Source organism: Hypomesus transpacificus, chromosome 6, assembly GCF_021917145.1.
Source record: "Hypomesus transpacificus isolate Combined female chromosome 6, fHypTra1, whole genome shotgun sequence".
NCBI classification, from domain to species: Eukaryota; Metazoa; Chordata; class Actinopteri; order Osmeriformes; family Osmeridae; genus Hypomesus; species Hypomesus transpacificus.
This window is the reverse complement of record NC_061065.1, coordinates 6248089-6269454: the sequence shown is the minus strand read 5'-3', so window position 1 is coordinate 6269454 and position 21366 is coordinate 6248089. Positions and strand designations below refer to the sequence as shown.

The following is a 21366-nucleotide window of genomic DNA, read 5'->3' as shown; positions in this document are numbered from 1 at the left end:
CACTCTCACTCACTCATACACACACACTCACACATACACACTCACACACACACACACTCTCACACACAAAAGAGAGAGGAGATCTGTTCCTCTTCTGCTCCAGAGCCATGCTGCTGCCCAGCTTCACAATACATTTTTATAATTATGTTTGTGTGTGCCTTCGTGTCTGTCTTTGTGTGTACGTTTCTCTACAGCTATGCTGGTAGCTAATGATCAGAGGAGCAATTTGCCATTTCCTGTCTCAAAGATTGCAATTACAGTCAGCGACAAACCAGGCAGCACCCTCCGTCTTCATATGTCCTGGCCAATGACCGCAATTATGTGACATGTATTGATGACTTGTTTACACTGGCCAAGGGGATCCATTTTAGAAGGCGGGGCTCATTTGCTCTTAAATCTGTTTCCAAACAGGTTCATTTGGGAGTGCCACCGGCTGTTTTTAGCACTGCCCCCACTTTGGCTATGGCAGCTACCAAGCTCCACAAAGACTGAGAGAGAGGGAAAGAGAGACAGAGAGAGAGCAACAAAGAGAGAGTGGGGTATAAAGACAGTGAGAAGGGGGGGAGGTAGAGAGAGAGGACACTAGGACAAAGATATTAGACTTAAGCTAAAGTAACAGCTTTGGAGGCTGGTGCAAGCAAGGACTCTGCTAATAAGGGATCTGGAGAAACGGTTGCTGTCTGACAAGCTGATTTATCAGGAGTAAATTACCTTAACGTTCGCTTAAAACGTCTTGCGGTCTCTTGGTTGAACTTGTGCCTAAATGTCTTTGTCTAATCTTCATTACGAGTCAAACAAGGACAGAACACATTGTCTCTCCGTACACTCGCCACCCAAAGTCAGCAACCGGAGGGAAACCAACATTCCCACCATCACTGTAAAACCACTCAGATCATTTCATGAAAGACAAATCCATAAGTCTGTCCTTTTCAGCTCGGAGGTAGTTTTACTTTCTGTAGATGAAAACACTCTCTTTATTGCTCTGCAATTGCTTGTTACATTGACCAAGGGCAAACACAAGAGTTCTCCTGTAGAAGGAGAATCAAACATTTACTTTTTGTTACTTTCTGTCAGTAGCGTAGCCAGAACTTGAATTTTTGGGGGTCCCATCTAAAAAAATTACTATATCAATCAACAATTCCACATTTGAAGCAATCAGACATGGCCTCGGCCCCCCCAGGGCCCCTCAAGGCTGCGAGTTCTGTTACATGATCAGTGTGGTTGCAGTTCCACTGGTATTTGGTTGCATTTGTTTCCTGCTCACGATTACTGATATCAGACTGTCATCAACAATCTACAACATTGCCTCATATTGGACTAAGTTGTTGTGACAAATGGTCATTCGATTTTTCTTAGTGGGGGGCTGAATTGGACTGGAACTGTATAGCAATTGAAAGTGAATTTATGCTGTTTGAGCAAATAGTTTGATTGGCAGATTTTTAAATGGGGTTTGTAAAGCTCCCATATCTTAGTCCTTAGACAAACAGTGAGACAGATCTCTGCTGCAGCAGGGATTACTCCTCTCAGCCTCCGATTGGGGAGAGAAAAGAGATAAACATGTAATGTGGACATTAGTACGGAGGTACGTAGCATGCTAGTGCTGATTGAAAACCAAGGGAGATGTTAGCAGATGCATTGTTGCACATATGGCATGTCGAGGAGGGAGATAGGTTTTTCATGTCGTATACAATATTTGCTCTCTCCTTTCTTATGCAAACCTATGAGATAATGAGGTATGTGTGGAGGGCTGGGAGCAGTTTTCCAGAAGCGGAGAGAAGACGAGAGACGTTGACAGGTCCGGGAGTGGGCATCAATCATGCGACAGCTGTGAGCATTGCTGGCGCTAGCAGGGTCTGAAAAGGGCAGTTGTGAGCACCCCCTCCCCCGCACCCTCCCCCCTCCTCCGCCCCCCTCCCCCACTCCCCTCCCCCGCCCACCCCCCTGGTCTGCTCAAATCTGCCACCTCAACAAGTTGACATCCCTCGAAGTGTCCATCCTGCCCGTAGTTGCTAAGGGACGGCCGGGGTGCAGAGGATTGCAGGAGGCCCTTCTCCTATCACAACCCCCTCCCCTGGCTGCCCCAACCCTGCCACCCCCTTACTCCCCCTCCCCTAGCTGCCCCAACCCTGCCACCCCCTTACTCCCCCTCCCCTAGCTGCCCCAACCCTGCCACCCCCTCACTCCCCCTCCCCTGGCTGCCCCAACCCTGCCACCCCCTTACTCCCCCCGTCTCCTTCCGCATGGCTTGACTCCTACAGGTTTTTGCGGCATCCAGAATGTAAGGGTGGGGTTAAGGGTCATACCACACGTTTTTAGATTAGGGATTACCACATGGGTGATTTGAATACCACTCACCCCAGCCAGCCCTTTCCTCCCAGTCCTCCAATTAGTGAGCAGACTTCTAATAGGCTGTGTAAGGCTGGAACAGCCTAGAGCACCTCTCAGAGCAGATCAGCGCTGGATTCTTCTCTCCTAAGAGTGGATTTACTCAGGTCTTAGAGACAGGCTCAGCAGGATGACCTAAATAGAAGTCTGGCCCTCAAACTACAGAGTTCGGCGTGGCCCTTTTAATATGAAGTAATTGGTAAATCTGTTTGATTCAGAAGCGATCTTTTGGCCTGTATGGGTGATGTGGTGGCACAGAGGAGTGAGAATGTGCTGTCAGGGACAGTCATACAGCACGGAAATCACAGGTTCACTCGGTGTCTGGAAAGTGAGCTGTATTACGGCATGCAAAGGATGTGAAAGGACACACATACACACACCCACACGGCCTGATGCAGTGTTGGAGAGAAGCAAGTATGTGATTGAGACGTTTCAGACTGTGAGGGCTATGGAAGGCTAATCCGTGAAATGAAACTTCACTGGGAAGAGGGGTGAGAGGGGAAAACACGAAGAGATAAGACACAACGAGAGAGGGAGAGTGAGAGACAGAAAGAGAGAGCGACAAGCCCTGGAGCTACGAGGTTCAACAGACAGACGATGTAGGCTGAGGTTGTGTCGTGTCTGTGAGCTGCAGGTGTGTGTGTGTGTGTGTGTGTGTGAGGGGGTTTAGAACTGCGGATCCACCAGCACAGAGTTAGAGACTCTTCCTGGTGCAGAAAGACAGGCAGTGGAACAGCAAATAAAGTGTATTGCGGGAGGACCAGGAGAGGAAGGCCACAGTATACTGTAGCTAATCTCCAACTTTCTCTCCAAGAAAAAACAGGACAATGACACAGGCCACATCTATCCAGGTTTCATTCTAATGTCATTTCCTCCTGCTGCTCATATCCAAGAAATCACTGCCTTGATCTCTGACACCTGAGACCCAAATGAGAGTGGCAGAGCAATATGAGATATTATCATTGGTAACCGTGGCCATGGCGAAGCACCCCCTTGAAGATGAGTGTGTGTGTGTGTTTCTTTGTCCCTGGAGAGGATTAAGAGAGAGGGTAGAGTGTCAGTGACATGGCTGAGTCGCATCCCTCCTCTTCACCTACCACAGGTGGCTCTTTCATCTTCACAGAGCTCAACGTCTCTGCGGCATCTCCCTCGACATACATGAATATGGATGCCTCCCCCTGACCCGCTCCTCCTAACGGGAGCAACGGGGGAAGCAACTAAGTGCTGTATTAATGAGTCAGAATGCTGTGATTGTAGTTTTTGGTCTATGCATATTTATTACCTATTTGTAAGCAAATGTGTCAAATTAAATGGAGCCTATGAGTCCCTTTCCAGGGTTTACTAGACATTGAAATGGAAATGAAACGGCTCAGTTTATTCTGTGAAAGAATGAAATATGTTTTAACTGCGCTCCTAAACCAACATAAAGAGACCATCATCTATTCCGCATTTGGAGGAAATAAAACAAGTACTCGGTTTCTGTCACATTCAGTATATACACATCTGGGTCGTGAAAAACTGAGCCTAGCGATTGAATGATAGACGTAGCGATTTTATGAATCATTATTTTATGCGATGAATCATTACTTTACGCGATGAGTTCCACTCAGCATCTATTCACAGTGAGCTGTTTGTGTTGCGTGTGGAGGTTTGGGACTTCATAGGGTTTGTGGTGGTTTTAGCTTCTGTGGTATTGCACATGGCAGCTATTGTGAAACAATAACTTTGATTTTAATCGCGCCAGTAAATTGTATGAGGAAACACTTTAGTCAATTTTTTTTTTTTTTAACCATCAACTTTATGTGTACAGCCTCCTTGGTTCATTGAAAAAAAGCCCAGTCATACAAGAGTATAATATTTTTTTCAAAAGACAGATAGAGAGCAAGTACCTTATACCTGTCAGACAGTCTCAAATCACCCTTTCCGTTTCAGAATGAGGAGACTTGCCACAGCATAAATTGCTACAAAACCAACATGTCTTCCAAATACGGGTCCAAAGTATTTAAATGTCTGAAGCAGTATTAATAGATCCCATAAATTGCTCTGCAGCGCAGACTCGCCCATAACGACCTTGGCATCGCCCGGGTTTGCCTCCATCACGGCACACCTGAACTACTTTTTCAGGATCTGACTTCTATTATAATTGAGTGTCGGTGTTTGGCTCGGAGGGTATGGAGTTGGCACGTCCCATGGCATTTCCAAAGAACGGTGAAACCGCAGATCCAGTCAGTGCACACACGGTGGCTTGTCACTTTCCTTGGCACTCTGTTATTTAACTCTGGCTCTCTCCTTGTCCACCCTGACAGGACCTCCCTCGGCGCCACAGAACCTGGTCTACAACATCAACCAGACCACCGTCAGCCTGGAGTGGAGTCCGCCGGCCGACACCGGGGGTCGGAACGACGTCACCTACAGGATTATGTGCCGGCGGTGCAGCTGGGAGCCGGAGGAGTGCGTGGCGTGCGGAGGCCACGTGGGGTTCTCACCCCAGCAGGCAGGATTAGTGGACACCTATGTGACGGTGATGGACCTCCTGGCTCACGCCAACTACACCTTCGAGGTGGAGGCGGTCAACGGCGTCTCGGACCTCAGCCGTACGCAGCGTCTCTTCGCCGCGGTCAGCATCGCCACCAGTCAAGCAGGTAAGCAGGCCGCCTGGCTAGAAAATGGCCTTGCATCAGTGGAAATACAGCCAGAGCCCCCCCCCCCCCTTCATCTACTGCTCATAAACCCTTTTTTTTATTACTTTTGTTAAATTTGTTCAACTTTCATATTCCACTGCTGTATGCTGGTGTGGGCTGGAATTGCTTTTATGAGTGTACATTTTCATCAAAATGTCTTTGGTCTTTTAATGTTTCCTAATATACAGTATGGAGAGAAAACAATTCAGGATACAGTTTAGTGTTTAATGTTAATAATCTTCTGCACTTTGTTTAATATGTGGCTCATGGAGTATATGCAGTGCAGTGCAGTTTAATATTGGGACGCCTCACATTTTAACTACTCTAATGATGCCACTTGGCCTTAATGATTGTAGGTTGATGTTATCCATAACATTTATAGTTCGCACATTACACATCAATTTAATGTGTGTGTTGAGAGCTAAGGCTGCAAACATTATTAGTCGAACCTGCCTAGCTGGTGATGATGATGATAATGCTTTGAGAAGCAGTGCATGTCATTCACTCTCATGGGAGCCTGTCATCCATCAGATGTTATATTTTGTGGTGGCACCCTCCTTAAAACTATTTTTTGATTTGTCCTTTCCATGTACTTAAATAACAAGATTCATCCTTCATACTTGGGCACCTAGAGTTAGCTAACAGGCCTTACTGACTATGGTCCGTGTAGCTGCTGCTTACTGTTGCTCAACATCGAAAACGGAGATGGCCAAAGTAGCAGAAAGTCGCTAGACTAGTTAATAAATCTAGAACGAACGTTTAGGAAATGCTATAATTGGAAGCTATTTCGGTTCACCAGTAGCCACGTCGAGTCTATAGGTTCCAATTGGACTCCTTTCCTGTTCTACATTGCCTCGGGCTTCCTCTAACAACCTGCTGAACAGCGTAGAACACACCTTCAGACAGAATAATAAGCAAACAAGTAATTTAGAGAAAGTAATATCAAGACAACCTTGCCAAAGGAGCCAAGAGGTCAGACAGAGAGGCTGCTAGCCAGCTGAGGACACCTGGGCTAACCTGTTAGAGATGATGTATGTTGGATGACATGCTTCGTGACAGAGACATACGCTGGAATGTGCCGAGGGTAGCCTCATCAAGGACGTCGAGAGGAAAAAAAACAATTAACACATGCTCTCTCGGAGCGACTTATAATTACACGTGGCATGTTGACAATAGACAATTGCTATGTTAACCCTGCAGAATATTTAGCCGCCAGCCATTGTGAAATAGAGGAAGGCGTTCCCCAGGATAATGGAAAGACAACGTTTCAGTCTTGCTGAAAGCTTTGCTACTCGAAGTCACATTAAGCAGCCTTTTAAAAACATTTTTTTTTACATTCCTTTCTTTTGCAGATATCTGAACTTCCATATTGTCACGTTCTAGAAATATTGATGAATTTCACTATCATTGAGATTACTCTTTGGTACGAATGCCAGCACATAGTTGGTGAGGTCCTCATTTCAGGAAAGAAACCCAGACTAGGTTTTTGCACACACAGCACGGAAGACAGGAACCTCGATATGTAAGGCCCTTCTCATTGGTCACGAGTTTCTGTGCGTCCTTTTCTCCTCCGGCCGTTAGGGAATGCTTGAGTGCTTTGTAATTGGAACGTTGGCGTGGCCTAAAACAATGGGTCTTTCCTGTGCAAGTATGCAGGTCCGCTCGTTAAAGAATGACTGCATTATTAAACCCTTTACGGCTCATCATCCAGAATTGATTAACCTTTCCTAGGATGGAGGAAGGAACCATAGCTCAGAACAGCCTTAAAGAGAGGAGAGACTCTCTTCCCAGCACCTCTCTGCTCCTGCATGATAATCAGTCTGTGCCTAGGAACAGGGGCTGTGGGGAGATGAACATGCAGGATGCAGATGGTGACCCATCTGATGAAGAATTTATCCCCCCTCCCCTCCCCCAATTATACCAAAAGAAATGTCTGGAGTAAGACTAAGTCTGTACCTGGTTCAAAGTGCTTATTGTTCCCTGAAACCTAATTACCTCTCAGCTATGTCTTAAATTAGTTTAAATAGCAACTGTTGGAATCCACTGTGTTCCTTTCTGCATGATTTTTTTGTTCCCTCCCCCTCACCACCGCAGGTGAGGGGAAATTTGTCATCTTGATGATTTGAGTTTCTTGTTCAGCTAGACTTTCTTGGGAAGTTAGACGGGAGGGCGTTTCAATCACTGCTCTATTGTCAGTTGACAAGTCTACAATGCCACCCTCCAAGGTGCTCTGCTTTAGCTCTGATGCAGCACGCTTGTAAACAAGGCCTTTTGTTCTTCGCTGTGCTACTGAGTGGGAACGCTCCGTGGCACGAGAATTAATATTTATTCAAGAGTTTTTAAATCTCTGGGCCAGAAAATCCACTGTGAAGAATGGGACAGAAATAAGATTGAAATTGGTTAAGGGGATAGCCATAGAAGCCTGTGTGTGTGTGGCAGAACGTTGAGCAACTGAATAGTGGAATGTTGTTTCAGTGGGAGAGGCGAGAGCAATTTACATTTTATAGAGAGAGAGAAAAGAGAGAGAGACAAAGAAAAAGAGAGAAAGAGAGAGAAGGGTAAGCTGTGGAAATTGATTATAATGCAGACTGTTCGTGTTAGCCGGGAGCACAGAACAGGTTGCATCATAATGGTTACCTCCATAATCGTTGATCTGTGCTCAAAGACCCTCTGATACCTTAGGCGTTAGTTCGATTAGAATATAGATATTCACTCATTCATATCGTAGTTCAAGGTACTATTATGGATAACCATGATGAATTGCATTTAGAAATTGAGTTCTACATTTTGGCAATTTTGGGGTTCAAGACTGTGCTGTGAGTAGCTGAAGAACACATGATAACCTGTTGGAGTACAGATGTTTTGTGACAGTTTTGTCTCTCAGAAGGACTTTATCATCAGAAGTTACAGATCAATGAGTGGAGATAAAAAGAGGTCTCCATCTGGCTCCTCTTGTTGGTGTTCCATTGGGTCTATTGTTGTGAAAGTCACTATACTTAAAAGGAGATTGGAGCCCCTTCTTGTAGAAACCTATTTAAACATTCAAAGGCAACAACAGGCGATTCCCTTTGCAACCATTTTCCTCTGTGAAAAAATGCATTCTTGCACGCATGAACGTAAGCTAAGCATTTCACTTTGATCTGAAAAGCTTCGCTGCCCTAGCTTTGCGTGAGAAGCAAATATCCCCCTTTCAACAGTGTTGTCTGGCTGCTGAAGGCATGTCTTCCTGACGCTGTGCTCTCAGTCGTATTCGACACAGAAGATGAGTATCTGTTTTGATGGCTATTTGGTCGTCCCTTAAATAAGCATTTATGTACAGCAAATGTTGAAGAAAGAGATCCCTGAATGTTACATTTACATTACATTTAGTCATTTAGCAGACGCTCTTATCCAGAGCGATTTACAGTAAGGACAGGGACATTCCCCCGAGGCAAGTAGGGTGAAGTGCCTTGCCCAAGGACACAACGTCATTTGGCACGGCTGGGAATCGAACTGGCAACCTTCTGATTAATAGCCTGATTCCCTAACCGCTCAGCCATCTGACTCCACGTGTTCTGACTCTAATCTAAATGGTCACTTTATTGACACTTGATTATCATAAAATGGTGGCTGTTCAATACATCTGTGAGATTAACACTTTTGGGAACAATAATGCCATTGATGGATTCCTTTTACACCCCAATCTGTCATGGTGGCCTTAAACAGAATGGATTGATTGATTCCAAGGAGTCCCCACTGACCAGTGCCAGGCGGTGTCATTTTCTAGTTAAGCAGATCCTCCTTTGTAGCATTTGTCAGTGGTTTTACGTTACCTGAGAGTCCAGTCTTTTCTCTCTTGTTTTTTTCTCAGACTCCACACACAGTAATTTGATGAGAGCTGGGCAAAGCAGTGAGATTCAACAGCTGCAATAAAACGGTGGTGGTCTCAGAGCACAAGCTCTCAACACTTAACCTGTAGCTTTCTGTAAATGCCTCCTGATTTGTCTGTCACCCAATCCGTCAGCAATGAATAATTTTCATGGAAGGTGCACTTTAATTACTTTCCCATTTAAATGGCATTATCGTGGCCTATCTAGGTAATTAATCTCCCCAAGTATCCTGTTTCAGGCTTTTATTGCTGGCAGACGAGCCCTTTAAACCCCCCTGAATCTGCTGTGCTTGAATGAGCCCTCTTTCACACAAGCCCCTGTTCCTGCTTTCCCCTTGAGCTGTTCCCCAGCACAGCCGTTGGACAGACAGTGGCAAAGGGTCTTTCTCTGGGAACACTGGAGTTTAAGCGCTTCACGCTCTCTGTCAGAATGACAGTCTGATTCTCTGTCTTGGGGAAGTGTACTCTCTCACACAGAGACACACAATTATGCACACACACACACACACACACTCATTTCTAGACTTGTCTTGGAAAGTAGTGAAACCCACAAAATGCTAATTTAGATGTTTGACAAATCAGTGACCCTCCTGTCTGTCAATCTCTAAATACGAGTGTGTTTTTGAAATGTGTGAAGTTATGTGTTAACATCTGTACAAAATGAAGTCATTTGATACGTGTGGTGAAAACAACGGAAAAAGTAGCAACTTTTTAAAGATCATGATGTTTTTGCTCAGCTGGGAATCTGTTGAAGTTAAAAGGGTATGCTGATTCTTATTCAGTTTCATCTTCTTCTCTGTGTCTCCCAGAAGTAGAGATGAAGATCATTTTAATTATTTAGACTCCTGTGAAGCAGCAAACTGAGTTTACAGCAAAGTTTTTTTCCCCAATCAATCAGTTGTTTACCTTTGCAACATAGCAACTCAATCTACTGTGAAACGTTTTCCTAATCATGCCATGAGAGAGAAAAAATAGAATCTTGTTAAGGCTCAATACACTACCACTCCTGCATACTGTTCTACAGGAAAGTGTCTTGTCAAAAAGATTATGAGCTCAACGAAATGAATGTCCTGATGAAGAGCAGATGTCTTCTTGAGAAATGTCATTGACGACCAAAATGGAAGTCTAATATATTTTCATTTCCAGTTTGCAGGACCCCTATTAATGAGTTTCTTTGAATGGCAGGCACTAATTGAAGTAGTCAGTCCGGCAGAGTAGGATAAATAATAGCATGACCTGAGAAGAAAGACACGGTAATGAAAATATATTTAGCTTTGATAAAAAAAGGCCTCATGGCACAGAATGGTTTCAGGTTCACAGACAATGCTTGCATTGTTTGGGAGGAATGGGTCTGCCAATGCAGTGCCTTGCTTTTAATGAGGCGGCACTTACTGTGTACCTCTTTATTTCGGAAATTGATTTTGCATAAGTATGAAACCCTTATCTATACAAATACAAAGTGATTACCATATGAGATACATATTTATTAGTGAATAGTAGTATGCCTCCACGATAGCCATTGGCTGCATAACCATTTTCAACATAGGTACACATAAGAATTCCGTGTGGCAGTCTTCCTTCAGAAGAGCCATTTTGCTTCTCAACCGGTGAGTAGAGCGAACTGGTGTGCAGATATTACTTTTGTTACGGACTTTAAATAGAGTGTTCCAAATATTTCCAATCGTCCCCACAGCTCAAGTTATTTTTCCGAAACGATAGCTAGCTAGCTATCGGAAATGTTCGAATGTTCGGAAATTTTCGAATGCGACGTAACGCTGTGGCGCTTACTTTCGAACGCTCACATGTGACGCTTCTCCTAAAGGGTTTTAAGGCCCCAGTATTCACAAAAACACTCGCACTCTGTCTCTCTCTGGCAAACCCTCCCGCACCCCACAGAAGTGTGCACCTGTGCCTCCCAAACACTGTGTTTATATGGCACATATGCTTCTCCATGTTACATAGCGCAGCTGGGAGGGGCCCTGACAGGTTGTAGCGTGAGCATTCAAGTGTTTCATTTCCTGTCGAAGGAGTTAAAGGACTTTTGCAATAAAATCTAAATAGTGATGCATGTCATAGGTGCCCCACAGTGGCAAAGTCTCCTGCTGGACACTAAAAAACAACATTCCCAAAGCTTCAAGCAAACCTCATTCTGAGACCTTGATCGCTTGTCTCTGTAACCGAGGGTATTTTCCCAGCCTAGTTCAGGCTGTGGAAGAACAGTCTAGAGACCAGGCTGTTTCCATGGTGTGACAGGTAAAATTCCATCTGTCACACTGAAAAACAGTACTGTCAGCCCAAGTCATTTGATTTTCGCAGCATAGTTTGGTTTGTCATCACAACTACTGTACAATTTTATTTAGACAATTGTGTGTTGAACGTAACCCGAAACACGATTGCAAGAAAACAACTTATTTTTCAGATTTTTGTTCCACACTCTCCTTTCAATTTATGCCTATGGGGAATTGCAAATTGTCTTATGGGGAAACAATTGGCAGAACTTTTTTGTTGTTTTATTTCTGTACCAGAGACTTTTTTTCAGGTCTGTAAGGATTGCTCACTCGTGTTTTGTGAGATAAAAGAATAGGGTGGAGATTGACAGGTCATTTTTTTCCATTATTCCATTGTCTCATCAGCATACTGTCTCCTGCAGTGAGGGGAACTAATTATGTCTTCAACCCCCATCTTCACCCCCTCCCCTCTATTCAGATCATCACACTTGGAAATCATAATGAGTTTGAGTCAGACCACGTCAGTTTGGAGAAGAAAAATCCCAAATGCCCCAAACTGCAGTAGCCCCTTCCTGACAAGGCTGCTAGTAATTAGGGATGACCTTTTGACCATCATAGCTGTCGCCTTAAAGCCTTGCGGTCTGACCATGGCTCGGTTTCGTCTAGCACACCTGCTAATGTCCTCAGCTGTGCTCCTCACCTCTCTTCCATTCGCCAATCTGTACCACCACCCTTTTTATCAAAGCAGTGGGGATATATGACAGCCATCTGCTGGGCTGCTTTTAATGATTTGGTATAAAACAACAGTAAAATGTTATTGAGCCCCGAAGAGAGGGGCAGAACACAGGGATAGGTTCTGTAGCAGATGGGCGCCACATCTGGGCTGGGGAAGGGATGGCGTGACGGAGATGTGGCCATGGTTCTTCAAACACCTCTCACTTCCTTGTCTCACTGCCCAGGCGACCCTTCGGAAAAGGGGAGTAGGGGGTCACTGCTGTGGTCCTTGTTTGGCTTTTTACAGTGTCCTTGGACACTAAAATAAGTAGATTTTAGGCACATGCAGCATTAATTGCCTGGGTAACCTTGTGCTTCAGTAGTTGCAGTCATTTGAAACTGGTTGTAGCCTTCTAGACTCAGTTAGTAATGAATTATGTTTTTTGTTGTACACCGTTCATTATTTTCTGCTACAATTAGTTATTTTTGAATGTCTTATGTAGGGCTGACAACAACTTTTAGTTTGGTTTTAAATTATATTTTTTTCCAGAGTCTTGGTGGTGTTAGAAATGTGCCCTTAGAGAATACGTACACATTCTGTTTAAGTGAAACTTGGAAGAGCAAAAATCCTCAGAGACTGAAATAATTAAATTCATTGATTCCTCCCAATCCTCTCTGTCGCACGAGTGAGTTACGGTAGGATACTGCCAAAATTACAGTTACACTTTGCTGAAAGACCACTAAACTTGACAAGTTCTCAGTTATGGGATACGGCTCTGGATTATCAGGAAGGCTGGAAGATATTCAATCAAGTATTCAGGAGTCATTGGATATATAAGCTTGCAATGCAAGCTATTATACGTTTATTCAGATTTGGCCTTCCTAGTTTTCCCCTTGCTAAATTTACCGCATTATGTAGTAATGGGGCTTGATTCAGACAACAGGACACAGGTTTTTCACACTGTCATTGAGGTTCTAGTTAGTTTGTTACCTCGAGCTTACTGAAGGTAGCTTGTTTTAAATTGTGTGAACATTCCTGGTTATTTACATGATAATAAGACAACATCTTCCAATTAACTGGCGACAAAGTGGATTTGGTTTAGCTAAGAAAACACATCGTGCGACACAAAGAGAGGTAAAAGCCGCTGTCTGTCATTGTAAACGGAGTAATTGGGATGTGGTTTGGGACGGGTTCTACACCCTGAAAGCAAACGATTGTCCAGGCCTCCCACTTAGTGTTAAGCTTCTCCCTGACTGTCTAACATGGAAAAATCACCAATTACTGTAATGGCTAAGCCTTTGGCCAATACACAAAAGCTTAAAAAAGTGACACCTGGCCTATCTTTATCAACATGTTTTACTTGATCTCTCAATTGAGAGGCTTGCTCCCACTAAGTCCTCTGTATGCACAAATCGTAAGCTGCCTTCTTAGCCCAATTTCTGTTGGATTTGTTATCCTTTTTGGTGATTGTCAAGAGATTGTGTCGTCTATTTGAAAGTTTGTGTGTGTGTGTGGGTGTGTGCTTCCTTCATTGCTGGTGGTCCTGTTGGTGTAGAATATCTCTCCCCCAGTCTGACATTGTGGCTTCTCTCTCTAGGGCCCTGCATCCATACTAGATCTGCCTGACCCAACAAGGTAGTTAGATACGGAATTAAATGACCGGACAGACCATTCAGATTGATAAACAAAGAACATGCTGAGACAGCTTTTTAATTGTGCAGTTTGATTAATGGCAGTTTTGTTAGGCCAGACATTTTAAGAGACAACACAAAAGTCATTCAGGACATTGACTACTGATTAGTTTGGTGTGAAGGCAGAGAATGTATTTGACCCGGACACATTTTCAATTGTAATAGATTAGGCAACGTCCTTTTTGCCTCCTTTTACAGGAATGTTTTCCAGAACCTTATTTTTACTATACCTGCTTTTCATTTGAGAAAAGAAAAATACAATTCAGAAGATTTTTTTTTTTTTTTGAAAAAATGAGGATTTGTGCCTGACTGAACTCCAAACTTTAATCAGCCTGCCGACTTCAAAGAGCCTGACTGCCTTTCTTATTCCACCCTCACATTTCAATACTTTCCACAGGCTCTGTTCATTCCACGCACAGAGAGATGATTCATCGTTCATTTCGGCCTGTGCTGAGTTTTATTGAACCGTTTCCTTAGTTTGTCATTTTCAAAAACTTGCAGTAACCTCACCACAAGGCCATGGGACGACTTGCTGTGAACCCAAAAGAGAACTCATTATTCTCTTCATGGAGCAATTAGAAAGAAGTATCGTCCGTGATTCTCTATGACAAGCAATGTTTCCTTATTCTTATCATAGATTTATTGCACATTATTGACCTGCTGTGATACTTCAAAAAATTGATTATTGCTGGGCATGTCGTCACACAAGCTTTGACTTTGAAATAATTTTTATAAATTACCTTAATGGTTATCTGTCCCTCACGTTATATTAGTCAATCCCTCATACAGTGCCCTCCAAAAGTATTGGAACAGTGAGGCGAATTCCTTTATTTTTGCTGTAGACTGAAAACATTTGGGCTTGACATCAAATAATGAACGTGAGACCAGAGATCAACGTTTCAGCTTTTATTTCCAGGTATTTACATCAGGATCTGATGCACAACTAAGAAAATATCACATTTTGTTTGAATCCACCCATTTGTCATGTGATCAAAAGTATTGGAACAGATATACTTAAAACATATTTAAGTGAATAAGACTTAATATTTAGTTGCAAATCCTTTGCTTTCAATAACTGCAGCAAGTCTGTGACCCATTGACGTCACCAAACTTTTGCATTCTTCCTTTTTGATGCTTTCCCAGGCTTTCACTGCAGCCTCTTTCAGTTGTTGTTTGTTTTGTGGGGTTCCTCCCTTCAGTCTCCTCTTAAGCAGGTAAAATGCATGCTCTATAGGGTTTAAGTCTGGAGATTGACTTGGCCAGTCTAATACCTTCCATTTCTTGCCCCTGATGAACTCCTTTGTTGTTTTGGCAGTGTGTTTTGGGTCGTTATCTTGCTGCATGATGAAGGCTCTGCCAATCAGTTTGGTTGCATCTTTCCTTAAATTGGCAGACAAAATGTTTCTGTAGACTTCCGAGTTCATTTTGCTGCTGCCATCATGTGTTACATCCTCAATGAAGATTAATGAGCCCGTCCCAGAAGAAGCCATGCAAGCCCAAGCCATGACATTACCTCCACCGTGTTTCACAGATGAGCTTGTGTGTTTGGGATCATGAGCAGTTCCTTTCTTTCTCCAAACTTTAGCCTTTCCATCACTTTGGTAAAAGTTAATCTTTGTCTCATCAGTCCATAAAACTTTGTCCCAGAATTTTTGAGGTTCATCTCTGTACTTTTTGGCAAATTCCAGCCTGGCCTTCCTATTCTTCTTGCTAATGAGTGGTTTGCATCTTCTGGTGTAGCCCTTGTACTTTTGTTCATGAAGTCTTCTGCGAACAGTAGATAGTGATACCTTCACTCCTGCCATCTGGAGGTTGTTGCTGATCTCACTAACAGTTGTTTTAGGGTCTTTCTTTACAGCTCTCACAATGTTTCTGTCACTAACTGCTGATGTTTTCCTTGGTCTACCTGTTCGACGTCTGTTACTTAGTACACCAGTAGTTTTCTTCTTCTTCAGGACATTCCAAATGGTTGTACTGGCTATGGCCAATGTTTCTGCAATGGCTCTGATTGATTTTCCATCTTCTCTAAGACTCACAATTGCTTGTTTTTCACCCAAAGACAGCGCTCTGGTTTTCATGTTGTTTTCACCTCTGAATACAGTCTGCATAGACAAAACCTATCTTACCCAATCTGAACCTGAGTGTAGACATTCAGTGGTATTTATTGATTGAATAATGTATGTAATAGGACACACCTGGGCAACAAAACACACATGTCAGTCACATGTTCCAATACTTTTGCTCACGTGACAAATGGGTGGGTTCGAACAAAAAGGTGATATTTTCTAATTTGTGCATCAGATCCTGATGTAAATACCTGGAAATAAAAGCTGAAACGTTGATCTCTGGTCTCACGTTCATTATTTGATGTCAAGCCCAAATGTTTTCAGTCTACAGCAAAAATAAAGGAATTCGCCTCACTGTTCCAATACTTTTGGAGGGCACTGTATATCTATACTGAAGTTTATACAAGTTCTTAAGTCTGTATATTGTGTTGATAAGATTCATCAAGCACACTTCTGGGTTAGTCTAATTGCATACTGTTTCAATATTAACAAAGTAATCTCCTGAAGAAAGAAGGTGATTCTCCAAATATCATGGTTCCCCCTAATGATATCATGTCAGTCTACTTTAACATCCTACTTATTACAAGTAATATTTTTCATTGCCAAGGTCCTTTATAAAGCTGTTAACTTTTTTATTACCTGATCAATCGTAAAAACTGTAGGCAGCTGAATTTAATTTCAAGGTATAATTACCATGAAATAATATTACAGGTATAATTTATAATGATATGTACACTGTGTTCAGTCAGTAAGTGTAAAATGCGAGGTCCTACCACAAATGTATTAATGTTCCCCACTATGAAATTAAGATTGGATCTTAATACCAAGGAATGTTAATTCACAACAATAATTTAATTCACTCCGTAAGCTTTAAACGGATAGTTTGTATTCCCCTCACAAAACTGACTGTTCAAAAATCTAGAGAAGTCTCAGAGTCAATTTAACCAGAAGCTCCTGGTGTGGTGCTAAACACATTTCAACAACAAACAGCTAATCTTAAGCACCACAGCTGTTCTGCCTCCTGGGTCAGAGGTCACAAGCTGTGGGCAGTACAGCTTAGCCAGCTCCACCAGCTGAGAGGAGGGACCAATGAGAGAACCCACTCTCATTTCTGTGAGTCTCAACCTGTTACGGCCACGCTGTCATTCAAACAACACCGTTGACGAGGAGAAGGGACTGCTTTCTAGGTATAAACAGAGCCTGCCTTTCTGCCCAGCAGATATTTCAGTGGTGGTGGGCACTTTGCCTGGGAGAGAAGCCGTTTTCTGCCCAGCGATTATGGTCCTTCACAGGACTGGTGGAGCAGGAGGGCCACATACAAAGGACCCTCTGGCTTTGTCTTGGCAGGGCAGGGTATACTCTGCTGCTCTGGGTTGGGCTGGACACCTGAGAGAGGTCTTTGTTTCGGCAGGTAGCACATCACTCAGCACAGGGAGGGCTGCGGCCATTTGAAATCAGCAACTTCTTCCTACTGGGGAGGCTAGGGGGGGTTGGGGGCGGGCGGGCGGGAGAGAAAGCTGCATTTGTTTGACTCTGGGAATATTCTAGCTATTCTCATGCTGATGTCCAACCATGTGTGGATACTGTGTAAGACTCCAGTGAGTTTTAGCACTGCAAACAGCCTCTACCTGACACGTTATAATAAATCATTGTTACAGTTTTGATCAGAACAGATTGGTACAAGCAAGGAGTTGTGGCAAACCAACTCTGAAATAGTCTGAAATGCGTGTGATATAATCTTTTATCCAGTGATATCAGAACCCCTAAAGAGTCATTGAGTTTCTCTGTGCATGCACACTAGTCATTAATCACAATCAGTTACTGTTTCCGTAGGCTAATAAAACACAGAAGTACTAGATTTGGCTGGGTGGTCCGTCATTTAAAGGATCAACGCGTTCTTCTATTGTAGATGAACCATCAATAGTACATGAGTCTATAATGGCATATTCACTACAAGCTAAACGTCCTCGGAATGTGTTTCGTGCCATGTTAAGCCAGTCAAGAGGCACGCCCAATCACTGTAAGCCAGTCAACAGCCACGCCCAATCACTGTGAGCGAACATGTCTCGTTTCCGTCATGCCCTGTCATTTTGTTGTTGACTGAACGAGAAGAAGACATCAAGCAACCCCACATCAGACAGATGAGCGAGCAAGTAGCTCACCGGCGACGACAGATGTAAAAAGACTCCAGACAGAGTGACTAAGAAGACTTTGCACAAATCTCTTTCTCCAGCCGTCTGCTCCGGCGCGGCACAGCTGGCCCAGGCAGAGTGTCTGAGGGCAGGGTTAGTCATCACGGCCAGCACTGCTGCTGCAATACGGGCCTTCCCTGTGATTACTGGCTGCTGCTGACTAGCCTTGTGGGCGTGCCAGCTCTGTCCCTCATCGCCAGCCACAGTAACTCCGCTAATGCACTCTCTGCATCCAGGACAGGCCTCGACCAGCCAGCCTGATGTTGTTTTCGCATGGACAGGCACGTTCGGCTGTCAATGCAGCGTGAGTTATGGCTGGTCCTCCGCCCACTCTGACAGGTTCCAGCTTCCCATGTAAGGTCATTATCTCCTGGGCGCGAGACGCTGTTTTGCGTGGCGGGGATGGAGGTGCCATTGACCGCGTTGCAAAACACGGAGGCGGAGTGAGGTGTTGCTAGGCGTTGCTAGGTCGAGTTGTGTCTCTGGCTTTTATTGGATGTGTTTGGGATTTACAGGCACACAGGAACGAGCTGAAGTACGTCTTATAACCCAGACTGTGACTTTGACCTGTGATCTTGAAAACCAAGATCACCTCTATCATAACAAGCTGCCACACAACCTGCCCAGGCAGGCACCCCCAGGACAGTGTTACACACTACAGTTCTGTTACACTTTCCTTGTGCGTATTCGATCTGGCCATCTATCTTTTTCTTTTCATTTGGTCTGTGCTACCACCGGTTTTCAAGTGTTTGTTGAACAGAACCAGGCCCACTCATCCTTCATCCTTGCTGTGAAGCCAATCTGTCTAGAAGGGACCACGTCCACACTTCGCAGATGTGGTCCACTCACTGCCGGTGATTTCCAGTCTGCCTGCCAAATGAAATAACAAAACACAGGTCTGATGTTCAAATAAGCTAGTATGGAATGTGCTGCTCTGGCCTCACATGATGGTATATTGGATGTGTTGACAGACTCAGGTACTCAGAAACCGAGGTGATGGTGATGCATTTGTTTTCCACACGCTGTCCCAGCCCCCCCCCCCTCCCCCCCAACAGACGTCCACAATGTTGTGTTGAGTGGTTATTCTTCTTGCTGTGGAGTGATGGTCTGGCTTCGGACTGTACTCCACAGGTATGGGCCTGAGCCTAGCAGAGCTGCCGGCTTGGCTTAGATCTGCTGGCAATCAGCAGAGTGTGTCTGTACGGTCTGCCTGACGCTGCTTACAGACGGCTAGAGGGCCTCTGGATGGGATTTCACTGGAATGGATGCTGTCCAAGATTGTGATTAAAGAGCATATGAGCTCTGATTAATATGATCATCTACGTGATGACAGAGGTATTTCTATAATAAATGGATGTTTATGATGCCAACCCCTGGTGATCATCGGGTGCCCCTTATTCAGGAAAATGGGGGTGGGTGGGGGTTTAATTTGAAATTTTAATATTCCTCGTGCCTGCTGCCAAACCTAAGATTTATTCACTGCTGATAAGGAGATGAGAGCGCGGGCAGGAAGAGCTGCCACTGTGGGAAGGCACAGATAAGTGGCCATGATGCCAAAAACCTCGAAATAATAGCATTGCCTTGGGATCCTGACCCGAGCAGCCACATCAGTCCACAGCACACTGCATTTCGTGAATTATCTCACATTTCAATCCCCACATGGCTCAGATGTCCAATCAAGGCTTTCGATGCGAGCGCAGGGCCCCGAGGCTGTGCTTTGACATTTAATAGAAGGGGGGAGGTGGCGGGACTTTTGGCTGGCTGGTTAGCAGCTCCTGTAAAGACCGACAGTCGCAAAGCTTCTTTCGGTTTGTGCCGTAATCGACTCTGCGCCTTTTCGCTCCCAAGCCTTTTGTTTTATTAAGATAAATGATAAAGGTTCTGTGTATGCAGACGCACGGCTCTGCTTAGCCTGCTCACATGTTCGAAAAAAGACAGGCCTCGCAGCTGCTCCTACCAGAAAGGTCACTGGAGCAGGGATGAGGCAAAGCCAAGCGTCTACATTACTGCATCTCCCAGGGCTTTCATTTTCTCATCTGTGCTGCATCTGTTGTGCCAAAGCCTGTTCCTGGTGACATTCAGTATGCTGAGCAGCAGTTGGATATCATCATTATAATACATCTAACCAGAAGAGAAGGATTTAGACAAGGATGGAATTATTCTTGTGGCTTCATCAGGCGGTCTCGGACGTGAGTTCTGTGGATCTCAGGAAATTCTGCAATTAGTTGATGAGGATATCGGACTGTACATCTTCCAGCCAAGCAGTTCTTAAGGATTTCCTCTGATGAAGTGAGCTCAGATGGAAAGTAGCCGCCTTTGAACAAAATGGAAATTTATTTACAAAGCCTCTCCTCGGTTTGTGACCTTGTCAGTTATTTCCGGAAACCTCCCTGGTTTTTACGTTCTTCGTTCTCACATGTCGGCCTGCTGTTTGTTGTCGGTATCATTTTGATTGCCAACATAAGTCATCAAAACCTCTTAATTTGGCAGCTAGAGAGACATATTGCATTCAGTAGGGCTCTGTATTCCACGATGGGAGCAACAATGGATCTCACTCGAATGCCAGGATGTTTTTGGAGGTAATCGTGTTCTAGGCTTGTGTGTGAAATGAAAACCTTCAACATCAGAGGTTGAGTTCAGGGTCTTGCTGGGTTTTGTTTATTTTATACATATACGTCCCAGAACCTGCTCCATCTCCTTCGTTTACTGGCTACCCTGCCCTTATATTCCATTAGCCCGTCTGATTAAATGATCCAATGTCTTAATGAAGAAATACTCACGTGGCATTTGAAAACATATTACCTTAATCTCAGTTATGCGCCGACATATTAAGGCAGAGCACCATTGAACCGCAAGAAGACATTTATCACCCCCCTTCTTAATGTCTCTATGCAGAAGATGATGACATTAATTCCCCTATTATTTGGTGTGTGAGTGGTGATGTGAGATGATGTGGCTCAGAGGGATGGTAGGGAGGCGTGAGATGACTCTATTCATGCCCCACATGGGGAGGGGGGGGGGGGATCTGTACCTAGCAGACCCCTGGTTCCTGTCCTCTCCAGGGAAGAAAGGTGTGTTCTGAGAGCTGATGATAGCCTGCCAACCCTGCTCCCTAATTTGGTCACTGACACAAACCAGTCGAGTACTTCCTCCCATAAGTGGGGTCCTGCTGGCTAAACAATTATGTAACAAAGCTGACCAGTGATTTCTGCATCTGTTACGAAAGCTGATGTCGTTTTGAGATCATGACAGAGTTCACAGCATGGAACTCCCATCACTGGGTCAAATGAACTCCCTGTCAGGCTGTGATGCCAGGGCAATCATGCACATTGCACACTCTGTGTGCACGTCAGTGTAGCATGAATATTAAAGGTGTCCGATGCAATCTCCCCCCACTGACCCATCCGCTGGGCTTTCAGCTCTGGGCTGCACAGCTTGGAACAAGGCTATACTTATGATGTTATGTGCGGATGACAGGCGACATCAAATAATAGAATCTTCCCTGGACATGGAACTGATCGTGTCCACGCCAAGGAATGG

The 21366-nt window shown here is 44.3% G+C and overlaps 1 protein-coding gene across 4 annotated transcripts in view; it reads left to right on the top strand.

The window, feature by feature from the left end:
- Window positions 1–21366, top strand: part of epha7 (eph receptor A7) — a 55012-nt gene that overhangs the window by 18054 nt on the left and 15592 nt on the right. For all 4 annotated transcript variants that reach the window (XM_047021378.1, XM_047021376.1, XM_047021377.1 and 1 more), the window contains exon 5: window positions 4692–5027. In XM_047021378.1, the coding sequence (XP_046877334.1) occupies window positions 4692–5027 (336 nt within the window). The remainder of the gene's footprint in view (window positions 1–4691; window positions 5028–21366) is intronic.